This window comes from Mytilus edulis, chromosome 4 (genome assembly GCF_963676685.1).
Source record: "Mytilus edulis chromosome 4, xbMytEdul2.2, whole genome shotgun sequence".
Lineage (NCBI taxonomy): Eukaryota > Metazoa > Mollusca > Bivalvia > Mytilida > Mytilidae > Mytilus > Mytilus edulis.
In genome coordinates this window covers 51,637,060-51,650,376 of record NC_092347.1, presented here as the reverse complement: position 1 = coordinate 51,650,376, position 13,317 = coordinate 51,637,060, and the positions used below count along the sequence as shown (strand labels likewise).

The 13,317-nt window shown below is 31.7% G+C and overlaps 1 protein-coding gene across 1 annotated transcript; it reads right to left on the bottom strand.

Moving 5' to 3' along the window:
- Positions 1-374: 374 nt before the first annotated feature.
- Positions 375-12,051, bottom strand: LOC139521895 (uncharacterized). Its single transcript, XM_071315604.1, has 5 exons — positions 11,965-12,051; positions 5,219-5,264; positions 2,679-2,816; positions 1,430-1,696; positions 375-1,176 (listed from the first exon to the last, which is right to left on the bottom strand). The coding sequence occupies exons 2-5, from the start codon at positions 5,238-5,240 to the stop codon at positions 779-781; spliced, it is 825 nt and encodes a 274-aa protein (XP_071171705.1). The 5' UTR covers positions 5,241-5,264; positions 11,965-12,051; the 3' UTR covers positions 375-778.
- Between the last annotated feature and the right edge of the window lie 1,266 nt (positions 12,052-13,317).

Below are 13,317 nucleotides of genomic sequence, written 5' to 3'. Positions count from 1 at the left end.
CCCAAAATTGGTTTCCGTTCTCTAACTTCAGTTTGACTCAACCCAATGTTATGAAACTAAAGCACAATGCTAAATTGATAAAAACACAGATCAAGTAAGAACTTGGATAGCGTCACTTTTACTATTCTACAGTTATGCTCCTTGTTAATTTCTGTCATTTGGTCTCTCATGAAGAGTTGACTGGTTTTAATCAGACTGATTGGCAATCATACCACATCATTTTTATACTAACTTCATTTCAATAGATTTGGTCAAGCAGTATTATCGTGGAAACCCATATTTTAGCAGTAACTAAGGCATATCTTGTACAAATATCAAAATATAAAATTCATACGTTACAACTGTAATGATGATTCAAATAAAAAAAGTACCCGTTTTAGATAATAGAATTGTATAATTGTGCTTGCAAATTCATATTGAATTTGTCACAATACATTTACAACACAACAAATAAATACGTAGTTATCACAGCTCTCACAATATATCACAGAAATAAATTTAAAAAAACATAATGCATAAGATATGTTATTGCATTTGAATATCCATTGACTTGTAATGCCTATTTAAAAGCATGTTGTTCTAAGCACCAGTTGGTGAAGGCAGAAGTCATGAGTAGAATTTATAGCACCATTTAAGTTATTTTATATACGTAAGGATTCCATTGAAAGTTTCTCCTTCTGTTAGTGTTTCTAGACACCCCCCACCCAAATAACATCAATAGTATGAACATTTATCCTGAATAGTTTAAAAGGTGGTTACACTTAAATAGAACTTTATTTCAAGATTCAATTTGGTCCGTTTTTGGAGTTTCTGACTGTTCTTGTTCAGAGTTTTCGGTATTTTGCTGGTCAGTTTGTTCTTCTGTATTTTCATTTTGATCTTCTGTCTTTTCTGTGATTTCTTCTGTTTTTTCAATTTGTTCCTCTGTATTCTCCGTTTGCTCTTCAGTATTTTCAGTTTGTTCCTCGGTATTTTCTGTTTGTTCCTCTGTGTTTTCTGTTTGTTCTTCAGTATTTTCATTTTGTTCTTCTGTTTGTTCTTCAGAAGTTTCGGTTATTTCTTCAGTAGTTTCGGTTACTTCTTCAGTAGTTTCGGTTTGAACTTCTTCCGTTTGTTCCTGATTTTCTTCTTCTGTTTTGACCTCCTGGCATTGTTCCGTTAGAAAGTTGGCAAATTCTAAAAAAATATATATATATCACTTTTTATAATTTGAGCAAAAGAAACAAACTTTGATTCAAAGAAAATTCTTTCAATATAATTAAAAAAAACAACAACGTTGCATATTTTCATAAGTTAAAATGGAAGTCAACCTTGCTATATGTATATTACTAGTATTAAACTTTGCATATTTTATCGCATTTTTCGCAAGGAATCACCATGTCATATTTTGCACATTCACTTGAAATCACTATATAAAAGTTTCATATACCTTCTCCATCGATGAAGCCGTCTGAGCTTGTGTCAATTATTTCCAGTTCCTTCTGAAATACTGCAGCATCTTCATCTGATAGTGGTTCTCCCCCTCGATTTTTCAACAAATCAACTAAACTTGTAATGCAGCAACGTCCATCAGAATCTTCGCTTTCAGCAGCCAAAACTTTAAATGCTTCTACAATTGCCTCGCGTGCCTGGGCTACAGGAACCCAACATTTATTGAACCACTCATCAAATTCGTCCTTTGATAACCCGGTTGTGCCTATAGAGAAAATTACCTCATTTAACAAATAATTTTAACAATGGTTGGATATTGGACATAACTGTATTTTTCCTGAAGAAGAGGGGGTTTGGGGGATAAATTTAAATTCAGTGTCTATTAAAATTATATATTTTTTCACAGAACCACTACATATTTTCTATCAATAATTGATAATTCTATGTGAATGTAATTAAAAAACGACTGTTTTTATTGTTGTTCATTTCATGCTTTCAAAATGTATCATATCCAAACGTTTGGTCTCGAGCTTGCCAGATGAAGTTTATTCCAGAAACTCGTTAATGTGCACACACATTTGTATAAAAAAATGTTTTTTACCCGAAAGGCTAGTATACAGGTGTTGTGTATCCGAATCACGGAGACTTTTTGATTAAAACTCCCCAAGCAGTAGTGTAATCTACTTATTGCTTTCAATTGTCTCAAAATGATTGAATTTAACAAATTGTGTAAAACAAGTGTTGACTAGCACCAATAAACAAATTGTGTTAATCAGTCTCCACTACCATTGTTAAGAATTAATTTGGGATTATTTTCTTTGCTCCAAAATGTTCAAATTAGGGATGTTTTTGGAAAGGAGCATCTGCTTTACCAGTATTATACATGTTATAAGCGAGATTGAACCTTTACAATCGTGTTTAACACCACTTTGTTTTCAACTTTCTGTACATCGCCAGAGGCTTTTAAGAGATAGTTATGATCAAAATATCCTTCTAGTATTTGTTTATATTTCAATGACTCTTAGTTGCCACTGTATATTTGTTATAAATTTTTATTTGTATATTTTAATTATATGTCAGTCTGTAATAAACTGACAATAAAACAATAAATAGATATACCAGAGTCCGATGCTTTTAATACTATTTTACAAGTTATATTTTCTCTACAAAATGTTGCGACATGCAGACATTAGTAAATGGTCTCCCCTTATATATAGAGCTCTGCAATTAATTCTCTTGAAACTTACCATCAGCATCGAAATTTGCGAATACTTCGTCAATGGATTCATCAGTAGGATTGTTGCCCATACATTGTAATATTGCCTTAAACCCATCTCGTATGACTACACCGTCAGTACAGTTTTCAGAGAACAACGCATCTAACCCTGAAAAAAAATTATCAGTTACCAAGATGTGTTTGTGCGAAACTTGGGTTTCAACATTAACACGAATAACTGCTTATTTCGGACACATGCGCTTGGACATTGAACCCTTGTATCATTATTCGTTTTCATTCGCACTAAAGAAGGATTGACGTGTAAATACGGACAGACATGCGATTTTTAAAAGTAACAACATTGATAAGTAAGGAATTTTAACGAAAATAGGTTTCACACCGATAAAAAGGACCTATGCCTAAGCGTCTCATTTTATCCCCTATTGACACAAACGATTGCCACAGCTTTAGGATAATATAGTTTTCATTATCAGTTTCATAGCAGTATACGTTTATCATATAAATCCCCAAATGAATCATAAAAAAATATTCTAGAAAAAGTAAACTAAAAATTCAAGCTTAGTTATGCGTATTGAAACCATATACAGAAAATGGTATGAATATTAAAATAGAACTACATGCCATTGTTTATATGAAATCTAACTGAGCTGATTGGAAAATTGATTTTCATATTTGATACGCGTTTATATTATATGATACACGAAACACATTAATTTGCATTTTCTTTAGTCAAATCATGGAAGTAATATTTAGAAGGAATAACATCGTCGTCACTTCAAAGGTTTCATCTGCGTTACCGCCCATCTTTCAATAACTCGTTAATTGGTTCAATATCTGGCATGGAAGTTTATTCTCCGCATGTGATCGATCAAATCACTGACACTTATCGGTCATTTTCGTGTTCACGGAGAACTACGAACAGACAAGTTTTTGTCGAATATACATGCGAAGTAACCCGAATAGTCCATTCGTTACATTCCGTTGATGTACGCTGCCGAAAAGAGTCATTCGCTCAATTTTTATTTTAGTCCAATTTTTCCCTATTTTTGGTTAGTTTGAACTTAATAGTTAAAACCGACAGCTATCACATACGAAATTGGAGAACAAAGTTGTGTCATTTCAATTTTAAAATTTACAGACAATTAAAAAACCATTTCCGTATAAAGTTAAGAAGATGACTGTACAAAAAATACGTTTGGACACCCTTTATTAAATACGAAAAATCTAAATCTCTCGTGTATTTATAGTCAATTAAATTATTAACAATTCTAAACGGTTCTATCCTTCAATTTAAGTTCTTGATACATAAACTAATTTGTGTAAAAATGAATTTACCGTAAGACAGATAGATGCAAGCCCATTTCGTCGGTTTGTTATATTTTTTGCTGTATAGCTTATTATATTAATACAAGCATTCCACAATAAACACTTTTTAAATATATATTTACGAAAATATTATACCCGTTTAATTAGTTGTCCAGTTTCAATAATGCAATCAATGACATTTATGACATATACATAAATTTAGAATACTTGAAAGTAAATATTATTTCATTCAATCTCGATAAACTTTGCACATTTCAACAGTAAAAAAATTTATGCCTACATTTGCCCACATTATTTTGTTAAACATCATGTGAAACCTGATCGATTCATCGGTATTTAACTGTTTAACTCGGGATCCGCTTTTAACCGGAAAATACTTTTAGAACAGTTTAAAAAAAACGGTAAAAAGCAAAAATATGCTAAATTAAATACAATTTTCCATGTTAAACTGCTGTAGTTTGAACAATTCTCGTCCGTTTTTAAAGTTTTTTTCACCATTCGATTTCTTTCTAAAGGTAGATATTCTATGTGATACAGCGCTACCTTGTTATTAATAAACTAGGGATTTCCCACAGGTGCGCTATAATAACCGGACTCGATAAAACCACGTGACTGATAAGAAATTCCAGATGCCTTTTACAACCGCGTCTTACCGCTGAGACTATAATTGGATGAAATCGTATGACTTTAGTACAGAGCTCAGCATGCTATAAATACATGCTAATTAGTCGTTGTTATTCCTTCTAAATATTACTTCCATGGTCAAATGAAGAAACTTATAAACATATCATCATATTTTTTCTTTCTTAATCGTGACCTTTTTCTATTTTCTTCCGACACCTCGTTTTAAATAAACAGAACAATACAATACAATTATGCAATTACAAATATGTTTATTATAGTGACATTGTGTATAACAAAATATGTACAATATTGAAATATTTCAATTAAATTGCACCCGGTCCAATGGACCTATAAGTCACTTTGAATAGATACTATAGTATTAATTCAGATTTACATCAGGAATTTTATATACATGTTAATTATTTAAATATAGTGTGTCTGCGTTTTGTTAATGTTCTAAGTTTCGAGCTGTTTTTCGAGGATATTCTGACAATAATAAATTTAACTTTTCACTATTATTCAAATTCAATACGGTTTTACTAAGTCCAGAGAACACCAAGTGGGTATATGCATGTGCTATTAATGGTAATGTTTACTTACTTTGTCTATCTTGTTCCTCCATTTGAGAATGTATTGATGTCTGCCTCTGAAAAAAAGAAAAACACTAATAACAGTTCAAAACTAACTTACATTTGTTTAATTGTTTAATTCTATTTTTTTTCGATTTAGGTGTTTGAAAACACATGCATAGCAAAGCATACCCAATTGCGCGTACAATGGTTCAGATAAAAGAAACGAAGCTGCTATGCTGCAATAACATTTTGATTCTATAGATCTTTATTTTTTCAATAGAAAAAGCTTATTCGTAGCATATTTCCTACGAAGAATAATGTAATCTATATACACGTAAACAATGTTGATGTCGCCATTCTTCGTAAAACAATGCGTATTAGCAATAAAAAAAACGATTACTTTAGTTTAACCTACAATATGCTTCTGAATGCATGGTTTGTGCATCTGAATGATTTTGGTTTACAAGAAAGGGTTAATTCTAATTTGATTTGTAAGTTAAAAAAAAAAACATGTTCAATTTTATAAATGCATATTAAAACAAATTTACCTTTGGTTGAACAGAGTTATCCTTAAAATTCAATTCTTACTTATCTTGTCGTAAAAATGTCGGTGCTTAACTTTCTAAATACTTCACTTTATTATAAAACTTTCAATTAATGCAATTTTAACATATACAAGTGCCTTTCAAGTTCCTTGCACGGGCGTAACATTATTATTAAATCTTACTTTGAATTTTTACCCCCGCAATGCAAATATTTATTCAAGCAATGTATATTTAAATGTTTAAGAATTTAAATACCAGTGCCTCCCCTTGCAAACAGATTTCATCGTCAATAACTACAAATGTTTGTTAATAAATTTCAAACATGGACAAATTAATAAAAGTCAATGGCTTATAAATAAATAAATTTAGAATTATCAATTTCAATTTAGAAACATAATTCTTTATCAAAAATTTGATTTTGACTTTTAATAAGATATTATTTTACTTTCTGATTAGTTTTATTGGTCTGATAGAACTTGTTACAAACAGTAGGGTGAAATAGTAAATGAGTATTTAAATATGTTCTAGCTAAGGGATACTTTAATGTGTAACACAAAAACAAGTCAGAAAACTGGTAATCTTGGGTTACCTTTTCAAATTAATAGGGGGAAGGTATGTAAAGAATATTACTTTTTAGAAGACGAATTTGACATTTGGGCCTTGGGTACTGAAAAACTTTCTTGAAAGTTGGATTGCCATAACGACACCCCTTGTTTTCCCTCCGCCAACAAGCAAGTGAATCCATGTAGTTAGTTGTCGAAAAATGTATAGAAGAAGAAGAAGAAGAAGAAGAAGATGCTTTATTTCCATAAAATGGGCTCACAAGGAGCATAATATAATATCATTGTAATATAATATTCTTTTACAAATATAATAAACAACACATAGTTACAAACACAAATAAGAAACAACAGTTATCACATATTAGTATATATATAAAACCTTTGTCTCAGGCACACCTCTGGAAAGTAACAAAAAAGAATACTGTGAGTAGGCTAAATATATCTAGCTGAACTGCAAGAGGCACCTAGGGACGGTGCTATATGGCATGGTGGGTGCATATTAAAATGTGTTTCGGGACATTAATGATATGGTAAGATATTGTAAGAAGTTGCACATAAATGGTATGTCATCCTCGTGCCTGGTGCAGAGGAGTCAGTACTATTTAAAGTGACACAACTGCAAGAGGCACCAAGGGACAATGCTAATTGACATGCCAAAGTGCACAAATTACAAAAAAGATAAAATATTACCAGTTTAATAAAAAAAAATAATAATATCGCAAACAAGAAGGTAATAGAACTTGTACGATGTGTCCTGTACCCCACCATGCCAACCTTGTGCCTAGTGCAGAAAGCCTGATTAAATATTTATCTTTAAAGTTATATTTTATCTTCATCAATTAACTCACAGACAGATATCAAAATATCAAGATTCTCTACATTAAGAAGCCATATCAGTTTTTGGCTAGGAATCAAATGCTTAAAGTTTGGGCATAGTAAGTCAATAGTGGAATTCAAATAATTTCTCTTATCTTGTGATGATGTACATGAGAATAAAAAATGTTTTTCATCATCAACTTCATTTGAGGTGCACCTGAGACATATTCTGTCTTGCCGGAGAGTACCCTGATAGCGACCTTGTTCAATTCTTAGTCTGTGAGAAGAAATACGCAATCGAGTGAAATTTCTCCTCTGCTCAGGTGATTGTAATATAGTAAGGTATCTTTCAAGACCAAAATGAGTCTTAAAAGTGCTATAGCTACAAAGCTTCCCATCAGCACAATTGTGCATTTGGTTTCTCCACTGTATTTCATAGTGCTCATACAAAAACTTTTTAATTAAAATTTTGAATCTAAAGTTGCTTGCAAAGGTTAGACTGTCAACCCCATCAATTTTTTTTTTGCAAATAGTTTAAAGATCCATACCAAGAGGGAATTTTTGATTCAAATAATAGCTTTGACTCTAAATATGCATCTTTTAGTAAGGGAAAGGATGAACCCAAATTTTCAAGCCGGTGCCAGTATCTGATCATAGATTTGGTGATATCAAAATGTAAAGGAAATCTCCCAAGTTCTGAAAGAGTGGCAAGGTTTGTTGCTCTTTTCCCCACACCTAGTAATAATTTACAAAATTTCATATGTAATCTATCTGAAAATAGTTTAGGATAAGCTTGATCAACTGTAAGTCTGAGAATTTAATTTTTTTTTAAAGGATTAAAAAAGCCCCAAATTTCCGAACTATACAAAAGAATGGGTTTAATTGTATGATCAAATACATGGAGGCTGTTTTAAATATTGGGATTCAGTGATAAAAAGTCCTTTCGTAGCTTGTAGTATGCTTTCAATGCCTTATTGTACAATTCTTTCTGAGCAAAGGAAAAAGATCCTGATGCACTAAATGTTATACCTAAATATTTACAATGTTGAACACAATCTATCAACATGTCATTAAAATAAAAATTATGTTTTATATGCATGCCTGCTTTGTTAAATACCATCACCTTATTTTTTTTTAGATTAATTTTCATACACCAATCTTTACAATAATTATTTAATTGATCAAGTTTACACTGAAGCCCCTTTTCTGAGGAAGAAAACATGACAATATCGTCAGCATTTAATAAACAATGAACTGGCTTTGAGTTAACCAAGACTGGATCAGGTGACTTTTCTAGATAATCAGGGAGATCATTTCTAAATATTTTAAACAAATTAGGACTCAAATTATCTCCCTGTTTCACTCCCACCTTAGTTGGAAAAAGGTCTGTAACTCTATTCTTTAAACGAATACAGGATTTACTCTGGGCATACATACTCTTAATTATATTATAAAAATTTGTACCCAGCCCAATGTTTAATAACTTGAGTTTTATACCTGGATGAATGACCGTGTCAAAGGCCTTCTGGAAATCAACAAAACAGGCAAACACTCTACCTTCTTTAGTATGACAGTACTTATCGATAATGGTCTTAAGTATGAACAAATGGTCAGATGGACGCGCTTTCCTTGTGAAGCCAATTTGGCTATCTTTAATGATCTGATATTTATCTAAAAATTTGCAAAGACGGGTGTCAAGAATTTTATTAAAAAGCTTCCCCAAAGCATCAGTAATAGTTATTCCTCTATAATTATTAGGATCAGATGCATCATTCCCTTTATGAATTGGGAATATGTAGCCAATAGTCCAGGGTTCTGGGTATTTTCCATAAGAGAGGCAATTATTAAATTTTTTTAGTAAACAAGGTAACAAAGAGGTTTGACCATATTTTAGCATACCGTTAGATATGTTATCCAACCCTGCTGCTTTATTAATTTTTAAAGATGACAAAGCAGTAGATATTTCGGTTTCAGAGATCCTACTATCAAGTTCATTAAAGCACTTTCTTTTTTCAAGAATATTTAGCTTTTCCTCCAAAAATTGCAGTCGTTCTTTAAACTCATCTTTTGGTTCTGTCAAATTTTTAAAATGATTCAACCAATCAAATGGTGCGACTAATGCACTTTTATCATCCTTTTCCTTACCCTGAAGTTCACGCACTAACTGTCCATCGTTAACTAGGAGTCGATAACTAGGAGTCGATAATTAGAATGTGAGCTGTGTTATAAACGATTTTATGGTATGGAATTCTTAGATGGACATCCCTGTAGAACGATAAGCTGGATAAATATAAGAACAACATGGACAATAACAGTTAAGGGTCCGCTATTTGATATTCCAGGGAATGGATTTTGATTGATTGTTGTTTAACGCAACTTTTATCACTAAGTTGGGCTATTCCGTGCACTGATTACGTGCCGTGGTTGTCAGTTTAAATTTATAGATGAAGGATGGGGAATGGATGAGGACATTATAAACTTTTTTAATCTGTCGCTAATTATGCATATTTTTCAGCTCTTACCAGCCCCAATAAATCAATAAATATCAAATGTTTTTTCTTATTATTCAACACAAGTTTGAATTGATTTATTGATTAATTGTTTGTTGCTAATTTTTAACGCCCAGTGACAATATGTCATGCGTGTTCGGGAATCGGTTCAGGAGTTTAAAAGTCAGCTAAATGGTATAAATAACGAAGAGATGTATGACTACTAATGAGGCAACTATCCACCGGCGATCAAATATGAAGTGGATGTAAGCAATTATATTTAGGCAACATATATATATATATACAAATAAAAAAAAAAAAAAATGCTGAATTTTTCGTTTTAGTTTTCTTACTTTAGTTTGCTGTGACCAAATGCAATGAAACTGAAACACAATGCTTAATACTACATATGGCAGATGAAGTTTTGAATTTTAAAGGCAAATCACTCATACTGTTTTACAGTTATGCCCTTTCCAACTGGAAAAAGGCTGAATTTTTGGTTTCCTTTCACTTACTTAAGTTTGCCTCAATCAAATGGTGTGAAATAAAATGCTTATTACCACAAAACTCAAATCAGGAACAAATTTGGGCAGTATCACTTTCATTGTTCTTGATTTTATGTTCCTTTATAACGGTTTATGCAAACAAAGGCATCCTCGATCTGTGTCCCATGGATACATTCTCCATTTATTATTAAATATTCCGTTAGCAGAGGGTACTGGTAAAATCTGTTACTATGCTCATAGATATATTTTATACAGTAACGATTATCTTTCAAGTTATTTGTCTACAAGTTACTATGATCTTCTTTTGGAGTTACGCCGATCTTCCGTAAATATTCTATGGCTATTATTTCGGTAACAAAGGCCCCAAACAAACAAACATACAACAATACCGTAAATATCAACCTAGCTGCTGATGTATTCTTGAAAACAACGCGTGTACACGGAGAAATCAGAAGAAGACGATTTTACTTGTTTTTGGCTCCGCCAAGTTGGGATCGTCGTAACTGCAATTACGATGAAAAGTTTAACACCAGTGTTTATAATATAAAAATAGATGATTATCACTTGTGAAAAATGTCCTTAGTTATATCTGGGACTTCAATATTATTATTTCATAGAGTAGACTCGGATTATATGCAACTGTGGAGATATTTAATCCTTAACCCACGGTCCATTTAAAAACATAACACGAAGATTCACTGAAGATACTTCTGATACACATGTATAAAATAACTCATAAATAAAAAGTACCAGCTTATAATACAAATATCCATAAGTAACGCTAGGACAAACAAGTCAAATGTCGTTAGAAATATATATATCAGTAACAAATCATCACGATGACGTTAAATTCCCCGTCATTTATTCATCATCCACACAGGAACTTGTCATAGAAAAAAATATATCTATGTACGTCAACCTAACTTTCAGGTATAGAGACCATCCACCAGAACTTGCGGTCATTTGATGTTCAGTTCTTCAGTACTTTGATTGTTGTATATCAAATGGGCAACATTTTTACTGCATGCGTACACTTATAAACTAGACGTATTCTTCACACCTACTCAAATCACTAAAAGAACAAAAGTCTCCGGAAATCATTGTTTAAAAGCATGTGTAGACTTGAAGCCCCAAAACTATTCATCATTTTTCGTCTGAACCCCATTTTAATCGACTTTTGTTCTGGCTGTTTGTGAAGCTGTACCTTATTTATAAACATGGTTTTTAAAGGCAACAAATATTGTATTTTTGTTGTTGTGATTGATGGAATATTAGAAAGGAATAACTGAGCATATTGTCAAATCTGCCTAATATTTTTCCAAGTGATGTAGTTAAATGCGACAACTATGAAAGCCAAAAATGTGTGGTTCTACTATCTATTTACAAAATGCTTCAAAGATCTCCAAACGTATGTAATTCAAAATGCACTGGACTGTGAGAATTCGAGCTCTTCAGCGAACTAACTCAGACTATTATGATTTAAAAGGAAACAAATATGTGAATAAAAGAAAAATTACAACTGTTCGAATATAAAAAAAGCCTCCATGGGCAAATATACTTAAATTGGATATCTTGAATTCGAAATACATTTAAGAAGCCCGATATACTATTGACATATCTTATTTTAACTGTCGTTATGTAGAATCGTAAATTTTGTCTATTTAAATTTCATTTGACCCGTTTATTAAACCATTTTTCATTGATATCTGACAGACAATTACATAAAAATACGATTGAAATAACTGCTCAGATTTCAATTTTTATGTATTTCACATATCAATTTTGCAATAATTAATGTATTATCTTATCAATCAATATTATAATTTAATAGAAAACAGTGTTTTATACAACCTACCGTGAGATGAGTTTTCCGTGGTTGGTAAGAGAGGAGAGTGTTTTGACAACAAAGAACGATAATATATTCACATTATCTACATAGTTTCGCTTAACTAATTTCTAAAGTAAACTGTGACGTGGGGTAAGATTTAAAAGGGACTAAAGGTGTCAAATCAGATAGCCCACAATTAAATTTTTAGATATTTTATTAGAAATCGGTGATTGAGTCTTATTAAAATGAAAGGTTGATTTTACTTTTAAATATCCCTTTTCGCCTCTGGTTAAGTAAAGCGTTCGTAGCAACCACATCATCCTTTCAGTGGAGAAATGTTTAAATCATTTAAACTTCTGTTCAGTTAGTATTAAATGAATCGACGTGGAACACTTTCGTTTGTAAATTAAATAATTTACAAGTTTCCACGTACTAATGTAATTTATTTCAGTTGATTGATACTGGTTTTTTTTTAATTCAGATAATTATTTTTTGTATAGACTGCATCTTTTAAATTTCAATCATTTCATAACGCAAATAATTTATTAATAAAATTTTAATTTTTAATTTTATCATGGTCACTGAAAATATTTCTTTATACACCGAACATATTTTCTTATATATTGGTAGTAATACCGACGTCATTATTAAATTGACTGACCTTACGGAAATTTCCAGGCACGGTTAACAACGTCTACGTAAAAATGAGATTCACGTTCGAAATAAGTTTTCTACAGGTACAACCAAACTTCAAAACTAAATCTGTATATCTATGGAAAAAAAATAGTAAAGGTTTTAAGTAATTTATGGTAACGAAATCCCTGGTCGAGTGGTTTAGCGCGTCGGATCATGACAAACACCAAATAAATACAGCTTTCGAAAAAATCATACGATGTATTCCTGAAGAGTGGAAAGAACTATTAACTTGCGGCCAGGGTATAGAAAATCTTAGTCAACTGGTTGTACATTGTCAAAAGTTCAAACCACTTCATGATTACCTGAAAGACATATTACACAACATTTTTATCAATTACCCACCTGATATGGGTAATTCCATTGATTATGAACAGTTATTTTACTAGGCTTGGGTTTTTGAAACGTTCACAAGTTATTGTTTACTTTCTATTTTTTTTCCTCGGTGTAGCCAAAGTTTGCATCTTCAAAACACGGAATTTAAAAGTCGTCTATTCAAGTACACAACTAAAAAATACATTGAAAACGCATACATGTAATATAAAATGACACAACATTATATTTGGTTGATTATATCACTGAAGCATGACAAGAGCGGGCCCCCTCTTAAGCAGTAAGTGGGCCCCCACTTTTGAAAATTTCTGGATCCGCCACTGGTTTATAAGATATCTTATAAAGTTTATTTAA